Source organism: Drosophila persimilis, unplaced genomic scaffold (genome assembly GCF_003286085.1).
Source record: "Drosophila persimilis strain 14011-0111.01,24,50 unplaced genomic scaffold, DperRS2 tig00000000-arrow-pilon, whole genome shotgun sequence".
Lineage (NCBI taxonomy): Eukaryota > Metazoa > Arthropoda > Insecta > Diptera > Drosophilidae > Drosophila > Drosophila persimilis.
The window spans coordinates 5,456,945-5,472,638 of NW_020825288.1; the positions used below are offsets into that span (position 1 = coordinate 5,456,945).

Consider the following 15,694-nt stretch of genomic DNA (forward strand, 5'->3'; position numbering starts at 1 on the left):
AAATTGAATAAAGATTTTATGAAACCTAATTTCACAAGCCATACTAAACGCCAACTGCAGAGTACGACGTGGTGTTCGAGTATATAAGAAGATAATGTTCTTACTTTTGTGATGCCCACATCCTCCACCTCAAGTTGAAATAAAGCTTTGGCATCCTATTCATACAAGTGTTGGGATATAGTTTCTATTAATCTATTCGAACAGGGAATGTCTGTGTTTCAAATTTCAGATCCTGTTGACATTTTTCATCTATCAGCTTAAAACAATGCAAATTGAGAATAAATGCCAAATAGTTGTGCGTGTTTCAAAGCATCTTCCTTAAAGGTGTGAAGGCTAAATTAAATGTAGAATATAGGATACCTAAGCGGGATCTTTCGCAGAATGCCCTTCAACTGGTGCATCGATGCACCGCCGCATTTCAACCTAGCAAAAATCTCGTACTTATTAAAGTCCGAATGAAAAAACAAAAAAATCTGGCAGGATATTCTAGTTAGAATATATGATAATATTCGAATTTGAATCCAGCATTATTCAACGGAACAATTACTCTTTTTCGCTCAAATTTTTTTTAGACAAAATCCAATAAAAGCAAGTATTTCAATTAAGCCAGTCAATTAGAAAATAGGTTTATTAATTGGATAAAATTATGTAGGCAGGACTGAAAGATCTATGTAGCTAGTAATGTTCCACGGAATATCAAAATCGAGAAATATGGTTTCCAATCCTTGACGGAGAACGATTAACCCATTCTAAGCCAAAGGGGTATTTTAATATTCCATCAACAATAATGAAAATTGATCAATATTGGCGCAGTTTAGGTAAAAGATATCGTGGTTTTTATTAAGTTAAGAGGAAGAATAGGATGGATCTACGAGAAGAACTTACATGCATTATTATTTTCCGTCATTTACCTCAAGTCGTTGAACAGTTTTAATAGAGGGGGCTTAAGAGGGCTAAGTTCGGTTGTTATCATACGAGACGCTATTGTTGTTGCGGAACTAAAATTGACGCTCTTCCCTGGAGATTTTGAGAGAATATGGCTGAGGAGCAGTTAAAAGAAGTGAATGCCAATCCCGCGTCGACATCCCCAGTGACCAACGAACCAGAGAAGACTCCAATGAAACCAAATCCGCCAGCACCGCTCTCGGCATCAGCTGCCGATGAAGGGCAGCAGACAGAAAAGGCGGTTCAGGCAGCGGCCTACAGCATGCGACCGGCTTTTGGGGAAATGTTTCCTCTGCCCATTGTCAAGAACATCATGAACAGCGTTATGACCGAGAAACTGAAAGGTGAGAATGGATAAATCAATCTCCTGAGCGTCCAACAAGCGTTGCTAAGCAACTGGTTCCGTTCCATTTTCAGACAAAACATACGACAAGGACGTGGCCAAGATATGGACGCTTGAGATTGCCGATGAAGTGAATCAGAAAATAGCCTCCAATCCCAAGGTGAGGCGCTACAAGCATGTGGTGCAGGTGATGCTTGGCCAGGAGCTCGGTGCCGGGGGTTTCTATAATTCGCGCTGCTGCTGGGACTGCGACTGTGATACCTCCGTCTCCGAGGTGTTCAGCAATACCAGTATATTTTGTGTGTGCACTGTCTTTGGCACCTATCAGTACTAAACGAGCACAAACGGCCAGCAAGGACGACGCACCAGAACTGATTAGGATAAGAGAAAAACCTTACTATATTTATTCTTAGCACAGTGAGCGGCAGCATATTATTTACATTTAAAACTAGTCGGTTCTTGCATATTAGTAGGCACCAGGAAACAAGGGAACAACGACCCAACTTCACTTTCGATACTCGACTCGACCTTCGTCTTGCATCATTGGATGCGCACATTCAATGGATTCAGTATGCGGCCCGACATTACAGCCACGTCCAGCTCTCGGTCGATGATGAAAAACAGAAACGGATGGTTCACAGAGATCTGAATGGGTTTCGTTTGAGCACCGTAGTTGCCTGAGAAGCAAAAAGGAAGTAGTTATTGCACCTTTGTCTATCTGCGCTACTGTTGGCGCAATCGCCATCGCAATGGTAATGCTGGAGTTGCAGTCTCAGTTTCAGGTGGGGCGATGGCGATGCGTTGCGCCTCAATGCCTCCGTTCAGGTGTGCTGCAACTGCAACTGCAGACACAAGTACAAGTACTTACGCTTTAGTTGATTGATGGGATGCGTACGAATGTTTACGTCTATGGATTGCTCAATGTGTCGCACATAGACGCCTTTCTCATCAGTCATGGGTCGAAAATCGGCGCGATTTGGCTCGAAGACATCACAGCTGTAACGAAAGAAAGTAAAAGTGCCAGCCAGTCTCAAGCAGCCCCAGCAATCAGCTTACATGCCCATCTGCAACACAACCAAAGCATAGATTAATCTCAATAAATGTACTTTTATATTAACTCTGTGCACTTACATTCTGCAGATCGTTGGTCAGGAACATGGTTCCGTGCAGCTTAAAGTCGGGTATGATGGCCTGAACCCACCGTGGCTTGAGCTGCTTGCGCATCAGGCGCAACGTGGGCCCGAGCTTCAGAGATGCCGCCGCAGCCACAATGTCCGTGTGGTAGTCAGGCAGTAAAATCATGAGATTGTACTCTGGCGTGTCCAGTTCCAGCTCCAGGACGCTCATCTTTAGATGCTCAAAGTACTTGAAGTACAGCACTGCATTGTACACCTTGAAGGTGGTGTGCACAATCTGGTGGATGCCCAGGTAGAACACATGACTAATGACATCCGTGTTGTAGTTGGATTTGCTCTCGGCGGCCCCGCTGATAAAGTGCGGCTCAAAGTCGTTGTTGATGGGCGCAAAGTGGGCGGCAGATGGTGGGTATTGAAACGGATGAGGCGCTGGATGTGGTCCTTGCGGGCTGAAGAGCGACAGAAAGAGATTCGCATCGAGTTCCCTGTATGGCAGAGCGTGTCGCTTGTACCGAGACATCTTGGACTTCCTCGCGTACGAACCATTTGCCGACGGGGGAGCTGAAATGGAAATGATCTGCCTAGTGTTTGACGCCTTTCTCTCTGACACCTGTCGGGCCATCATGGGCATGGTCTCTGTCCGCGCACTCGGCAGATAGATGGGCTTCGGCGTGATCGGATTGGAGTGCTTGAGCGGTGCCTGCAGCTTGCTGGTGGGCAGTCGGGAGACTCGAGCCTTTTGAATGCGCAGCAGTGGCTCGGCCTCCTCCTCGGCCACGAAGGCGGACACCAGCTCAGCTGCCTCATCCTCTCCAGCCGGCTCTGCCGCCTCCTCGCCGGATGACTCTGGGGGTGGTGCCTCGGTGCTCGTTTCAGGCGGCGCTTCTGTTGTTGTCGTTGGCTCCTCTGTGGTCGTCGTGGCAGGCACCTCAGTGGTACTTTCTACCTCCTTAACCGTTGTGGTGGCGATGGTCTCAGCTTCAAAATCCTCAGTTGTGGCATTTGCGGGTGTGGTCGTGCTTACCATCTCAGCATCCGCCGTAATATTTGCTGGCGTTGAGGACACCATATCCACACTCAGATCGTAGCCGTAGAACATGAGCACTGTCTCGAAGTCCTTCAAGACAGTCACATTGTTCTTGTTCATGCTGAGGCCCTTCAGGGGATTGTCGGAGCCAAAGAAATAGGTCTGGGAAGAGATCAAAGTAATATTATAAACTTTATGCTCTATTTCGGGTTTATTTCAATCCCACTTGATAAGTGGAACAAATCCTATCCAAGCCCACCACCCGATCCGCATAATTGCTGCCAATTAAACACTCTATTCACTTGGACAATTGCTGGTCAGTTATTGGAGGTCAACGCACTATTGAAACCCGATAACAGATCGCTTGAGAGGTGGTCATAGGCAATTGGCCTAGGGCAGTTTGTTTGGAACCATTCTTTTTTTGCTTTTTGTTTTATTTCAATTTTTGTTGTTGTTTATCAATGACCACTTCACATTCCGCTCTGCTCTGCTCTGCTGTCGGCTATGTGTGCTTAGCCAGCCATGTAAATGAGCGGAGGCATTTTATTTGGATAGTTTGAGCGGGGGCTCAAGCCGCCACTTTGGGCTGTAGGTTAAGTTCAACGCTGAGTCGAATAGAACCATAAATGGGCCACTAGACCACCAGTTGTCTCACCCGTAGTCGTCGATGGATGTCGCGGTATCCGACGCGAATGACATCACGATTGTTAGGCAACTGCAGGACGTTGCGCAGCTCGTTGGCACTGTTGCTGGAGGATCCCTCGTACAGGGCCACCAGGACACTGACCAGGGCAGTCGGCGAGAAGGCAAAATTGTTGCGATTCAGTATGGAGTGGTAGTGGAGCAGGCGGTGGGTGAGGTCATTCGTCAGATCGACCATCACCTCCGCCGGGGTCAGCTCCTTGGCGGCCAGCACCTGTGGCAAGTGATCGAGTGGGGTCATCGGTGGGGGCGGGAAATGCGGATGCGGAAAGCCGCTGGCCCGAAACTCTTCCTGATCGATTTGTATGTAGTGGGCGAGGATGTGGGCCTGCGCCAGGTAGACACCCAGCCAGATTGCCAGCGAGAATCGAGGCATAACGTTGCAGCGATTGACCTTGCCCAGATGTGGAGCTGATAGAGCAGTTAGCACTTTTGATTGTCGCGTTTGCGGCTGGAACGTTTTAGCGGAAAAATTTGCGAGCTCTATCCGTGCTCATAAATTGCACTACTCTCATTATTTTCGCCTTTCGAATGACAATTTCGAATCAATTAGCCGAATTGAGTGCTCTCCTCTGTTGTCAAGGTGATGACTATTTGGAAATTTGTCAACCGTCAAGCGGATCGCGTTTTCCACATATTTTTCAGCTTCGATTCGAATGTTGGCTGGCACTGTGTCGCTCTGGGATTCGAACCGATTCGCGTGATTGCTGCTGCCAAACTGAAACTGCGACCAGCGCGGCTCTCTGCTAAAGTACTAAAATCCGATCGACCCGCTTGGTTTCGGCCCCATCTCTGGTGGGGGTTCGGGCTCGCGTTTCGCCCAGCAGATGTTCCATGACAATACCAAGGGTGGCTATATAGTGAATGAGCACCAACCACCCCTCCCAGAGAGAGGGCTTACAGACGTCATAAACGTTATACAGGTACACTCATTTCACTAATGAAGAGAATTATCTTATTGATAATCTAGAGTTGTGGACTTGGCCACTAATGAAATAGTGCATTGAGTTCCCAGTTACTGGGGAACCTCATTTAGTGCAGTGTTTTCCGTAGCCCTAGCAGCGTCGCTGCACAGCAAAATATAGATTTTCTGAAGATTTTCGTAATTCTTCCAGTATTCCCAAGCGACTTGGTTTGAAAATACTTATATGTTAACTGTTTAAAACAAAGTGAAATAATTGAATAATGCCTCAGTGGGTTTGGTGGAAGAGCCGAGAAGGTCATGTCATCGCTGAAACGTCTGGTCCAATTGAGCTTCGGCTTTTTCTGTGCCCTAAACGGCATCGTGCCGTTCTATTTTGGATTTAGTTCGGGAAAACTGCATTGGTCTCGCGTCCTGGCCTACTATCGCATTATTCACAACTTCATTGTCATTGGACTTACAATAAAGTTCATAATAGACTATTGGCATTTCCATACCCATGTGGAACAGTCGAGATCCAAGCTGATGGAGCTGAACACCTTTACCCACTTTACCATCGTTTTGCTGTCGTTGCTCAGCTGCATGGAGTGCGCCCATCGGCAGCAGGATCGGATCTACGCGATGATAGAAAAGCTCTTGGACCTGGATCGACTAAGCATCGAACTGGGGTACATTGCCCCGAAGTCCCATCAGCGATACATCGGCCTGCTGGTTCTCGCTATAACCCCACTGCTGGCCCTTCGCCTCTTCATTCATGTGGGCCTGAATAAGATTCGCACTAGGCTGGGCTTCGATTTCCCCTGCAATTGCTTCCTGTCCGAGTGTATGATCCTCGGGATGAGCTCGGTGGGTTTCGCAATCATGGCGGAGATATGCCAATGCTGGTGGAGGCTGCAGACTGGACTGAAGCGGACTCTTCTGGATGATTCATTGCCAGATCAGCTGAACCAACTGCTGCAGCTGCAGCGGATGTTCCAGTGCCTGATCGATATTACCGCTGAGTTCTGCACCGTCTTCAAGTTTGTGCTTCTGTGCTTTCTGGTTCGGAATGTCTGGTGTGGCATCGTGATCGGATATATGCTTGTTCGCATCTTCTGTGGCCATGGCGTCTCTGAGCTCCACCTCTATCAGCTCTATCTGGCGTTTGTCATCTGCATACAGCCCCTGCTCTATTCACTCCTCTTGAACTGTCTGACGCACACGACGGACTCGCTCATGGAGACAACCAAAGAGATTGTGAGAGAATCGCAAGGACACGAACTTCTGGTGGAGCGAAGTGTGAGTATTGAACGAGTATTCTTGGAAGTCTTGGAATTTGGAAGCTGTTTAATCTTACAGATCCAGTGGTTCTCCTTGCAACTGGCCTGGCAGCACACGAACGTCCACGTTTACGGGACCTATCGCATCAATCGACGGCTGGTTTTTCAAAGCGCCTCTGTCATTCTACTGCATGTTTCTTATATGGTCCAAAGCGACTATAGGTCTATGTGAGAAATAAATCATATTGTAATGTCTTATATTAAAGTCGTATTTAAATACACTCGAATGTGTTCTGTGGGGAACATCAAATTAGGGTCAGTTTTTGTATCCCAGGAAGCCATGCAAGCTCAGATAGGCCCAAAGATAGCAGATAAAATTAAATATGGGTTTTTTAGAGTCCTTAGCGAAGCATCAAGAAAATTATTCCGATTACACAAACCTATGATATGCTATTCCTAGCTACGGAACGGCCCTTTTCTTTGGCTATATCTCGGCTATTTATGGGCCGATCAGGGCGTGGCATGGCTCTTCGTGATCGGGCGAGTCCTGCCAATCGACATCTAACGGAAAAATGGACATACATTTGTTCACGATTTTCGCAAAAAATCATGATGGTTACATCATTAAAATTGCCAAAAATCGGCCTCATTTTCGAAGTCGAGATTTTGATGCCGTTTGACTCTCTGGGTCCCCACGATCCTGGGAGAGTGGGTCCTGCACCGATCTGGCCCTTTTAGTCTGAAATATAGCCTACCGAAGATTTGTATTTGCGTATCTGTAAGATACTGGTTTCTTCTGTATGCTATATCTCTGCGATACGGCAGCCGATCTGGGCATGGCATGGCTCTTTGTGATCGGGCGAGTCCTGCTAATCGACAGCCACCGGAAAAAAGGACATCCATTTTTTCACGATTTTCGCAAAAAATCATGATGGTTACATCATTAAAATTGCCAAAAATCGGCCTCATTTTCGAAGTCGAGATTTTGATGCCGTTTGACTCTCTGGGTCCCCACGATCCTGGGAGAGTGGGTCCTGCACCGATCTGGCCCTTTTAGTCTGAAATATAGCCTACCGAAGATTTGTATTTGCGTATCTGTAAGATACTGGTTTCTTCTGTATGCTATATCTCTGCGATACGGCAGCCGATCTGGGCATGGCATGGCTCTTTGTGATCGGGCGAGTCCTGCTAATCGACAGCCACCGGAAAAAAGGACATCCATTTTTTCACGATTTTCGCAAAAAATCATGATGGTTACATCATTAAAATTGCCAAAAATCGGCCTCATTTTCGAAGTCGAGATTTTGATGCCGTTTGACTCTCTGGGTCCCCACGATCCTGGGAGAGTGGGTCCTGCACCGATCTGGCCCTTTTAGTCTGAAATATAGCCTACCGAAGATTTGTATTTGCGTATCTGTAAGATACTGGTTTCTTCTGTATGCTATATCTCTGCGATACGGCAGCCGATCTGGGCATGGCATGGCTCTTTGTGATCGGGCGAGTCCTGCTAATCGACAGCCACCGGAAAAAAGGACATCCATTTTTTCACGATTTTCGCAAAAAATCATGATGGTTACATCATTAAAATTGCCAAAAATCGGCCTCATTTTCGAAGTCGAGATTTTGATGCCGTTTGACTCTCTGGGTCCCCACGATCCTGGGAGAGTGGGTCCTGCACCGATCTGGCCCTTTTAGTCTGAAATATAGCCTACCGAAGATTTGTATTTGCGTATCTGTAAGATACTGGTTTCTTCTGTATGCTATATCTCTGCGATACGGCAGCCGATCTGGGCATGGCATGGCTCTTTGTGATCGGGCGAGTCCTGCTAATCGACAGCCACCGGAAAAAAGGACATCCATTTTTTCACGATTTTCGCAAAAAATCATGATGTAACCATCATTAAAATTGCCAAAAATCGGCCCCGCTTTCGAAGTCGAGATTTTGATGCCGTTTGACTCTCTGGGTCCCCACGATCCTGGGAGAGTGGGTCCTGCACCGATCTGGCTCTATTAGTCTGAGATATAGCCTACCGAAGATTTGGAGTTGCGTATCCTTAAAATACTGGTTTCTTCTGAATGCTATATCTCTGCTATACGGCAGCCGATCTGGGCATGGCATGGCTCTTTGTGATCGGGCGAGTCCTGCTAATCGACTGCTATCGGAAAAAGGGACATCCATTTTTTCACGATTTTCGCAAAAAATCATGATGTAACCATCATTAAAATTGCCAAAAATCGGCCTCATTTTCGAAGTCGAGATTTTGATGCCGTTTGACTCTCTGGGTCCCCACGATCCTGGGAGAGTGGGTCCTGCACCGATCTGGCCCTATTTATCTGAGATATAGCCTACCGAAGATTTGGATTTGCGCATCTGTAAAATACTGTTACTTTATTTTATTCTTCCTTTCATTTTAGCAGGTCGCACCCTTCCGTGCCTAGAAATATCTTCTGCGTACCCGTGGTCACCGATTTGCCTACCATTGTTTCCTAGGGGCATCACCCTTGTGGTCGTCTGGTAACCTAGGGGATCCTGCGCACGGGGCCACGATGCCCGATGCCGGTTCCTGTCGCGCGAGGCTGAGGCTTTTGGCCTGGCCGACCTTGGGTCCGGCCACTGCCGTGGCCCTCTTCCTTGCTTTCCACGCTGTTTGGTGGCAGTATTGGCTGTCCCGGTGTGCGCCATAGTCCTGATGCCGCTGCTGAGTCGACAATATGGTGTTCGGTCCGCTTCAGTAGGGACCAATGATCGACGGCGGAATCTTTGGTTCCTACCAACGGGAATGAATATCAGCAACCCATTCATACGCCGGCGACTCAAACGCTGGGCTTCAGCTTCGAGACGCGTGAGTGAATCAGACAGAGTCCTATCCAAGCATTAACAAGGCGTACTCCAGACAGACTCCATACTCCAGACTCCAGTCCTAACCCAGTCACACAGAGTCATAACGCAGCAGGACAGAAGCGCACCCCTGCAAGATCATACCCTAACAAGCCATCGTCATCCTTCGACCTGGCCATCGACAACAAGGACTTTGACTATGTCAATCAAGGGACGGGCTACTCGGGTTACTAGACTCTAGATAGATATTGTTGCTGTTAGGTTTAAGGATATACGCGTATATGTATATGTTTATATTGTAGATACAAATTTTATCCACTTGTTTATTTAGTTATTCTAAGCTGAGTTTTGATGAATAAAACTATTGAAAAATCATCCTTGCTGTATCCTTTATGGGGGGGAACTATTCCGATTGCAGGCGTGGCACGCCCAGATCTTTTCACAAATAGCGGAGAATTCTAAATATTGTTAATTGGGGAAAATGTCCTTGATCCTTGATGAGGATTCTATCAAATCAGGCACATTTTTTCAATCACAGAAAGCCATCGCACGCCCAGATCGGCCCACAAAGTAGACGAGAAAACTAAATAGGTATGGTTGAGCTTGTTGTAGTCCTTACTGAAGGATCAAGGACATTTTTCTGATCACGGGGAGGGATCTGTAATACCCTGATCGGGCCTCAAATAAGGTAGAAAACAAGATATATACATATGTCTGTAGAAAATATCCCTGATCATTGGTCCTTCATAAGGACACCAAAAAATTAAGAATATAATACCGATCACAGGAAGCCGTCGCAGGTCCCGATCGGGCCACAAATAACGGAGAAAACAATAAAAGTTGTTGTCAATTGTTGTAAAATAAATTGTTGTACAACAACAACCCTCAACTTGCGGCCGCTCAAACGGCCAAATACGAGAATTTTAGATCTGGAATACCAGGCAAACATAAATCAGCAGCAAGCAACTTTAGCTATTTCAAAAAAGTTCGTTGCATACTTTTGGGGTTTGAAAATCGCATTGAATACTTTTGGGGTTTAAAGAACGGGGAACAATACATAAATACAAATTTTGATTTATTTAAAAACGAAATCGAGCGACCTTCTGCTGATTTCTGTTCGCCTGGTGACCCAGATCTGAAAATCGAAAAATCTCGGTCTCGAGCGCCACCAAATTGGAAGTTGTTGTTGTTGTAATAACTGGATGTAGTTGTTGTAATTTGTTGTTTATGGCATAAATTCATCATTTCTTATCCAATCGAGACGTGCGATGGCTTCTTATGTTCGGTGATGAAGTCCTTATCAAGGATCAAGGATATTTTCTCCAGACATATAAATCTTGTTTTCTCTCTTATTTCTCAGGGTATTACAGATCCGCCCCCCGTGATCAGAAAAATGTCCTTGATCCTTCAGTAAGGACTACAACAAGCCCAACCATACATGTTTAGTTTTTTCGGCTATTTGTGGGCTTCCTTGATCGAAAAAATGTGCCTGATTTGATAGAGTCCTCATCAAGGATCAAGGACATTTTCCTCAATTAACAATATTTAGAATTCTCCGCTATTTGTGAAAAGATCTGGGCGTGCCACGCCTGCAATCGGAATAGGATACAGCAAGGATGATTTTTCAATAGTTTTATTCATCAAAACTCAGCTTAGAATAACTAAATAAACAAGTGGATCAAATTTGTATCTACAATATAAACATATACATATACGCGCATATCCTTAAACCTAACAGCAACGATATCTATCTGGAGTCTAGTATCCCGAGTAGCCCGTCCCTTGATTGACATAGTCAAAGTCCTTGTTATCGATGGCCAGGTCGAAGGATGACGATGGCTTGTTAGGGTATGATCTTGCAGGGGTGCGCTTCTGTCCTGCTGCGTTATGACTCTGTGTGACTGGGTTAGGACTGGAGTCTGGAGTATGGAGTCTGTCTGGAGTACGCCTTGTTAATGCTTGGATAGGACTCTGTCTGATTCACTCACGCGTCTCGAAGCTGAAGCCCAGCGTTTGAGTCGCCGGCGTATGAATGGGTTGCTGATATTCATTCCCGTTGGTAGGAACCAAAGATTCCGCCGTCGATCATTGGTCCCTACTGAAGCGGACCGAACACCATATTGTCGACTCAGCAGCGGCATCAGGACTATGGCGCACACCGGGACAGCTAATGCTGCCACCAAACAGCGTGGAAAGCAAGGAAGAGGGCCACGGCAGTGGCCGGACCCAAGGTCGGCCAGGCCAAAAGCCTCAGCCTCGCGCGACAGGAACCGGCATCGGGCATCGTGGCCCCGTGCGCAGGATCCCCTAGGTTACCAGAAGACCACAAGGGTGATGCCCCTAGGAAACAATGGTAGGCAAATCGGTGACCACGGGTACGCAGAAGATATTTCTAGTCACGGTAGGGTGCGACCTGCTAAAATGAAAGGAAGAATAAAATAAAGTAACAGTATTTTACAGATGCGCAAATCAAAATCTTCGGTAGGCTATATCTCAGATAAATAGGGCCAGATCGGTGCAGGACCCACTCTCCCAGGATCGTGGGGACCCAGAGAGTCAAACGGCATCAAAATCTCGACTTCGAAAATGAGGCCGATTTTTGGCAATTTTAATGATGGTTACATCATGATTTTTTGCGAAAATCGTGATAATATGGATGTCCCTTTTTCCGATGGCAGTCGATTAGCAGGACTCGCCCGATCACAAAGAGCCATGCCATGCCCAGATCGGCTGCCGTAGAGCAGAGATATAGCATACAGAAGAAACCAGTATTTTAAAGATACGCAAATCCAAATCTTCGGTAGGCTATATTTCAGACTAAAAGGGCCAGATCGGTGCAGGACCCACTCTCCCAGGATCGTGGGGACCCAGAGAGTCAAACGGCATCAAAATCTCGACTTCGAAAATGAGGCCGATTTTTGGCAATTTTAATGATGGTTACATCATGATTTTTTGCGAAAATCGTGAAAATATGGATGTCCCTTTTTCCGATGGCAGTCGATTGGCAGGACTCGCCCGATCACGAAAAGACATGCCGCTCTCCGATCGGCTGCCGTACAGCAGAGATATAGCATTCAGAAGAAACCAGTATTTTAAGGAGACGCAAGTCCAAATCTTCGGTAGGCTATATCTCAGACTAAAAGGACCAGATCGGTGCAGGACCCACTCTCCCAGGATCGTGGGGACCCAGAGAGTCAAACGGCATCAAAATCTCGACTTCGAAAATGAGGCCGATTTTTGGCAATTTTAATGATGGTTACATCATGATTTTTTGCGAAAATCGTGAAAATATGGATGTCCCTTTTTCCGATGGCAGTCGATTAGCAGGACTCGCCCGATCACAAAGAGCCATGCCATGCCCAGATCGGCTGCCGTAGAGCAGAGATATAGCATACAGAAGAAACCAGTATTTTAAAGATACGCAAATCCAAATCTTCGGTAGGCTATATTTCAGACTAAAAGGGCCAGATCGGTGCAGGACCCACTCTCCCAGGATCGTGGGGACCCAGAGAGTCAAACGGCATCAAAATCTCGACTTCGAAAATGAGGCCGATTTTTGGCAATTTTAATGATGGTTACATCATGATTTTTTGCGAAAATCGTGAAAATATGGATGTCCCTTTTTCCGATGGCAGTCGATTGGCAGGACTCGCCCGATCACGAAAAGACATGCCGCTCTCCGATCGGCTGCCGTACAGCAGAGATATAGCATTCAGAAGAAACCAGTATTTTAAGGAGACGCAAGTCCAAATCTTCGGTAGGCTATATCTCAGACTAAAAGGACCAGATCGGTGCAGGACCCACTCTCCCAGGATCGTGGGGACCCAGAGAGTCAAACGGCATCAAAATCTCGACTTCGAAAATGAGGCCAATTTTTGGCAATTTTAATGATGGTTACATCATGATTTTTTGCGAGAATCGTGAAAAAATGGATGTCGCTTTTTCCGATAGCAGTCGATTGGCAGGACTCTCCCGATCACGAAGAGCCATGCCACGCCCAGATCGGCCCATAAATAGCCGAGATATAGCCAGTTCCATAGGTGGTATGTATGGTATGTGTTTCTGGAGTCCTTAGCGAAGAATCAAGGATACCCGATGCCATCGTGTTTCCAGTCTAAGACTTTTCAATGAAAACACCAACATTATTAGTTTTGAAAGTATCATTTTGCTTGTATCTTTTCTCTTGTTATTTTTATTTTTCGTTTGTATTTTATTATAGAATTTATTTCGTTTGTTTTTGCTTAACTCGTACAATTAGTGGTTCACTGTTTATTTTATTTTATTTATTTTTTTTTTTTGATTGCGATTTATTGTATTAAAATCAACATTCATAAACACATCCATTGAAATATTATTTTTTTGTATTTCTGTTTTCTTTTTTTTTGCTTGCATTTTGTTTTGTTTTTGTTGTATATTTTCGTTCGCTTAAAATAGTTTTGAAAATGTAGTGTTTTTTTTTATATTTGGGGGGTTTTTCTATGAGAATGATGTAAAAGTTAATGTGTGTGTGTGTGTGCTTGAGTGTGTGAGTGATATAGATACATATGCAGAGAGAGGTGTTACAGGTGGAGAGACATCTAGTACTCGTAATGATTTGGTAACGATTGGTCTGGAAACGGGGGCTTAAGAGTAGTTCAAGATGGACTGCGGCGATGGGGACATGAAGCATAAAAAGCCAACCGAGCAACAAGTACCTAAGTATCTCTATCAAGTATTTCTCTAGCTTGAGTTTTGGTATCCGGACCGGACCTGTATGAACTGTACACTGGGTGTAAATATACAAATATAATACGCTGTTTCCTGTATATAAAGACGCAAAATATATCTACTATATTCGTGTATATACATACAACTGTACTGTGTATGATCTGTAGCCTGTGTAAGTACATACATATGTGTGTTTCCCTTATTTTTTTCGTTCTTCTCGTACGAGTATCTCTAAAAATTTTCATGTTTCTCTTTTTGTTTCTGTATCTGCGCTTAAAACGTTTTGCATTTAGTTTTTGTTGCACTTGCTGCACAATTTGCTTTGCAAAAAATATAGTTGCCGCCAACACCCCCCAATACTCCCGTCCCATCGGTACAGTCCCGACGGGCGCTACATGGGCGGGCGGGCAGGCGCTATCTATGTTGTATCTCTGTCAGTTTCGTAGGTACTCGATTCTCACCAATGTTCAATTGAAGTGTTAAACATCTCTGCTGTTCTCTGTTTCGTTACGGATATCATTAGATGTATTGTAAGTAGGTTTACGGTTTACGCTTTACGAGTATAGTATTGTATGAATGGTAGGTAGGTAGGTAGGTAGGGAGTACGGGTCACAAGTGTTCGTTCGGTTTGGGTCCTCGGTTCGGGTGTTTCGTTAGCTGATCTCGTTGCGGGGCTAGGCTTGGCTAGTTTCTGGTTAGGTTTTACTTAGTTTCTGCGGTATCGTAGGTTAAGCTTTTCACATTGAGACAACTGTTTATATGTACGTATGTATATGTTATATTATGCACATCTATGTATCTGTATCTATATATCTAGGAGTACTGTACTGCATATATGTATAGGTATATGTATATGTATGCGTGAACAGTCATTGCCGTCAGAAAGGATCTGTTGCTGCTGATCATTGTTCTCTATACACCATATATTGGTTAGATTATGTACATATATTATTATATATATGTATAAATATATGCTGTATATATGTATAATTATTTTTTTATACTGCTGTAAGTTTAACATGGAATATACACGACACTTAGTTGTTGGATATATTTATTCGGTTTTTGGTTTTTGTTTAGTTTTGTTTTTCGGTTCGGAAATGCAAACTCAGTTATACTAACTTTTGTTAATTACTCTTACTATGTTTTCTTTGTTTCTTGTTTCTTGTTTCTTGCGGTGTGTGTGTGTGCTTTCACCTGCTCCAAGGGGGCTTTCCTCCCCTCCCACACAGTATGTGTGTGTCTGTGTGTGTATGTGTGTCTCTTTTGTACCTTTTCATGCGGTGATCATTTGCGCCAAATCCTTGCGACTGCTGCTCTCCTCTCCCCTCCCATCGAAAGTATGTTCTATCCTAACTAGTCTAGAGAATATGGCGTAAGTATGAGTATCTTATGTAACAACAGCAAACGAGTCAACAATTCAAACAAAACAGGGATGTGGATGCCATCAAATCAACTCAACTCAACTCAACTTAACACATAATGTCTCACAATCTCAATCCGATTGGGATGTAAACCTCTATAGATGTAGACACAACAACAATATATAGATTTCATTTCATTATTCATAGATTACGAGCTACAGACAGAAAACGCACACAGATAAGTTTCTGCAAAAATTTGGTAACGTGGCCAATGATGAATGCTGTATGAGGGGTGTGTGTGTGGGGGATTTTTGGGTGCTGAGTGCTTTTGCTGTGGTGCCGGGATGCTGGCGCCCCTAATGGTACGAACGTACGTCTAAATTTAATCAAGTCAAGTCAAGTCATTCAAAGTATCTCTCATATCGCCTAATAACTAAACCGATTATTGTT

The 15,694-nt window shown here is 45.0% G+C and overlaps 3 protein-coding genes across 3 annotated transcripts; 2 read left to right on the top strand and 1 right to left on the bottom strand.

Moving 5' to 3' along the window:
• Positions 1-997: 997 nt before the first annotated feature.
• Positions 998-1,638, top strand: LOC6598649 (tctex1 domain-containing protein 2). Its single transcript, XM_002023794.2, has 2 exons — positions 998-1,289; positions 1,363-1,638. Exons 1-2 carry the CDS (start codon positions 1,037-1,039, stop codon positions 1,620-1,622), a joined length of 513 nt encoding a protein of 170 aa, XP_002023830.1. The 5' UTR covers positions 998-1,036; the 3' UTR covers positions 1,623-1,638.
• A 176-nt stretch (positions 1,639-1,814) lies between these two features.
• On the bottom strand, positions 1,815-4,642 carry LOC6598619. The gene is made up of 5 exons (XM_026993514.1): positions 4,107-4,642; positions 2,420-3,613; positions 2,345-2,352; positions 2,157-2,284; positions 1,815-1,965 (listed from the first exon to the last, which is right to left on the bottom strand). Exons 1-5 carry the CDS (start codon positions 4,527-4,529, stop codon positions 1,829-1,831), a joined length of 1,890 nt encoding a protein of 629 aa, XP_026849315.1. The 5' UTR covers positions 4,530-4,642; the 3' UTR covers positions 1,815-1,828.
• Positions 4,643-5,375: 733 nt separating this feature from the next.
• Positions 5,376-6,566, top strand: LOC6598620 (putative gustatory receptor 85a). The gene is made up of 2 exons (XM_002023796.2): positions 5,376-6,353; positions 6,414-6,566. The coding sequence occupies exons 1-2, from the start codon at positions 5,376-5,378 to the stop codon at positions 6,564-6,566; spliced, it is 1,131 nt and encodes a 376-aa protein (XP_002023832.2).
• The last annotated feature ends 9,128 nt before the right edge of the window (positions 6,567-15,694 follow it).

What these genes read in the sequence shown, in the direction of transcription:
- LOC6598649 (XM_002023794.2), top strand. Translation starts at nt 1,037, where the DNA reads ATGGCTGAGGAGCAGTTAAAAGAAGTGAATGCCAATCCCGCGTCGACA. An exon ending in TATGACCGAGAAACTGAAAG is followed by an intron (nt 1,290 to 1,362) that starts GTGAGAATGGAT and finishes TTCCATTTTCAG; the next exon opens with ACAAAACATACGACAAGGAC.
- LOC6598619 (XM_026993514.1), bottom strand. Translation starts at nt 4,529, where the DNA reads ATGCCTCGATTCTCGCTGGCAATCTGGCTGGGTGTCTACCTGGCGCAG. An exon ending in ACATCCATCGACGACTACGG is followed by an intron (nt 3,614 to 4,106) that starts GTGAGACAACTG and finishes ATCTCTTCCCAG; the next exon opens with ACCTATTTCTTTGGCTCCGA. An exon ending in TCCCATCAATCAACTAAAGC is followed by an intron (nt 1,966 to 2,156) that starts GTAAGTACTTGT and finishes TTTGCTTCTCAG; the next exon opens with GCAACTACGGTGCTCAAACG.
- LOC6598620 (XM_002023796.2), top strand. Translation starts at nt 5,376, where the DNA reads ATGTCATCGCTGAAACGTCTGGTCCAATTGAGCTTCGGCTTTTTCTGT. An exon ending in AACTTCTGGTGGAGCGAAGT is followed by an intron (nt 6,354 to 6,413) that starts GTGAGTATTGAA and finishes TTAATCTTACAG; the next exon opens with ATCCAGTGGTTCTCCTTGCA.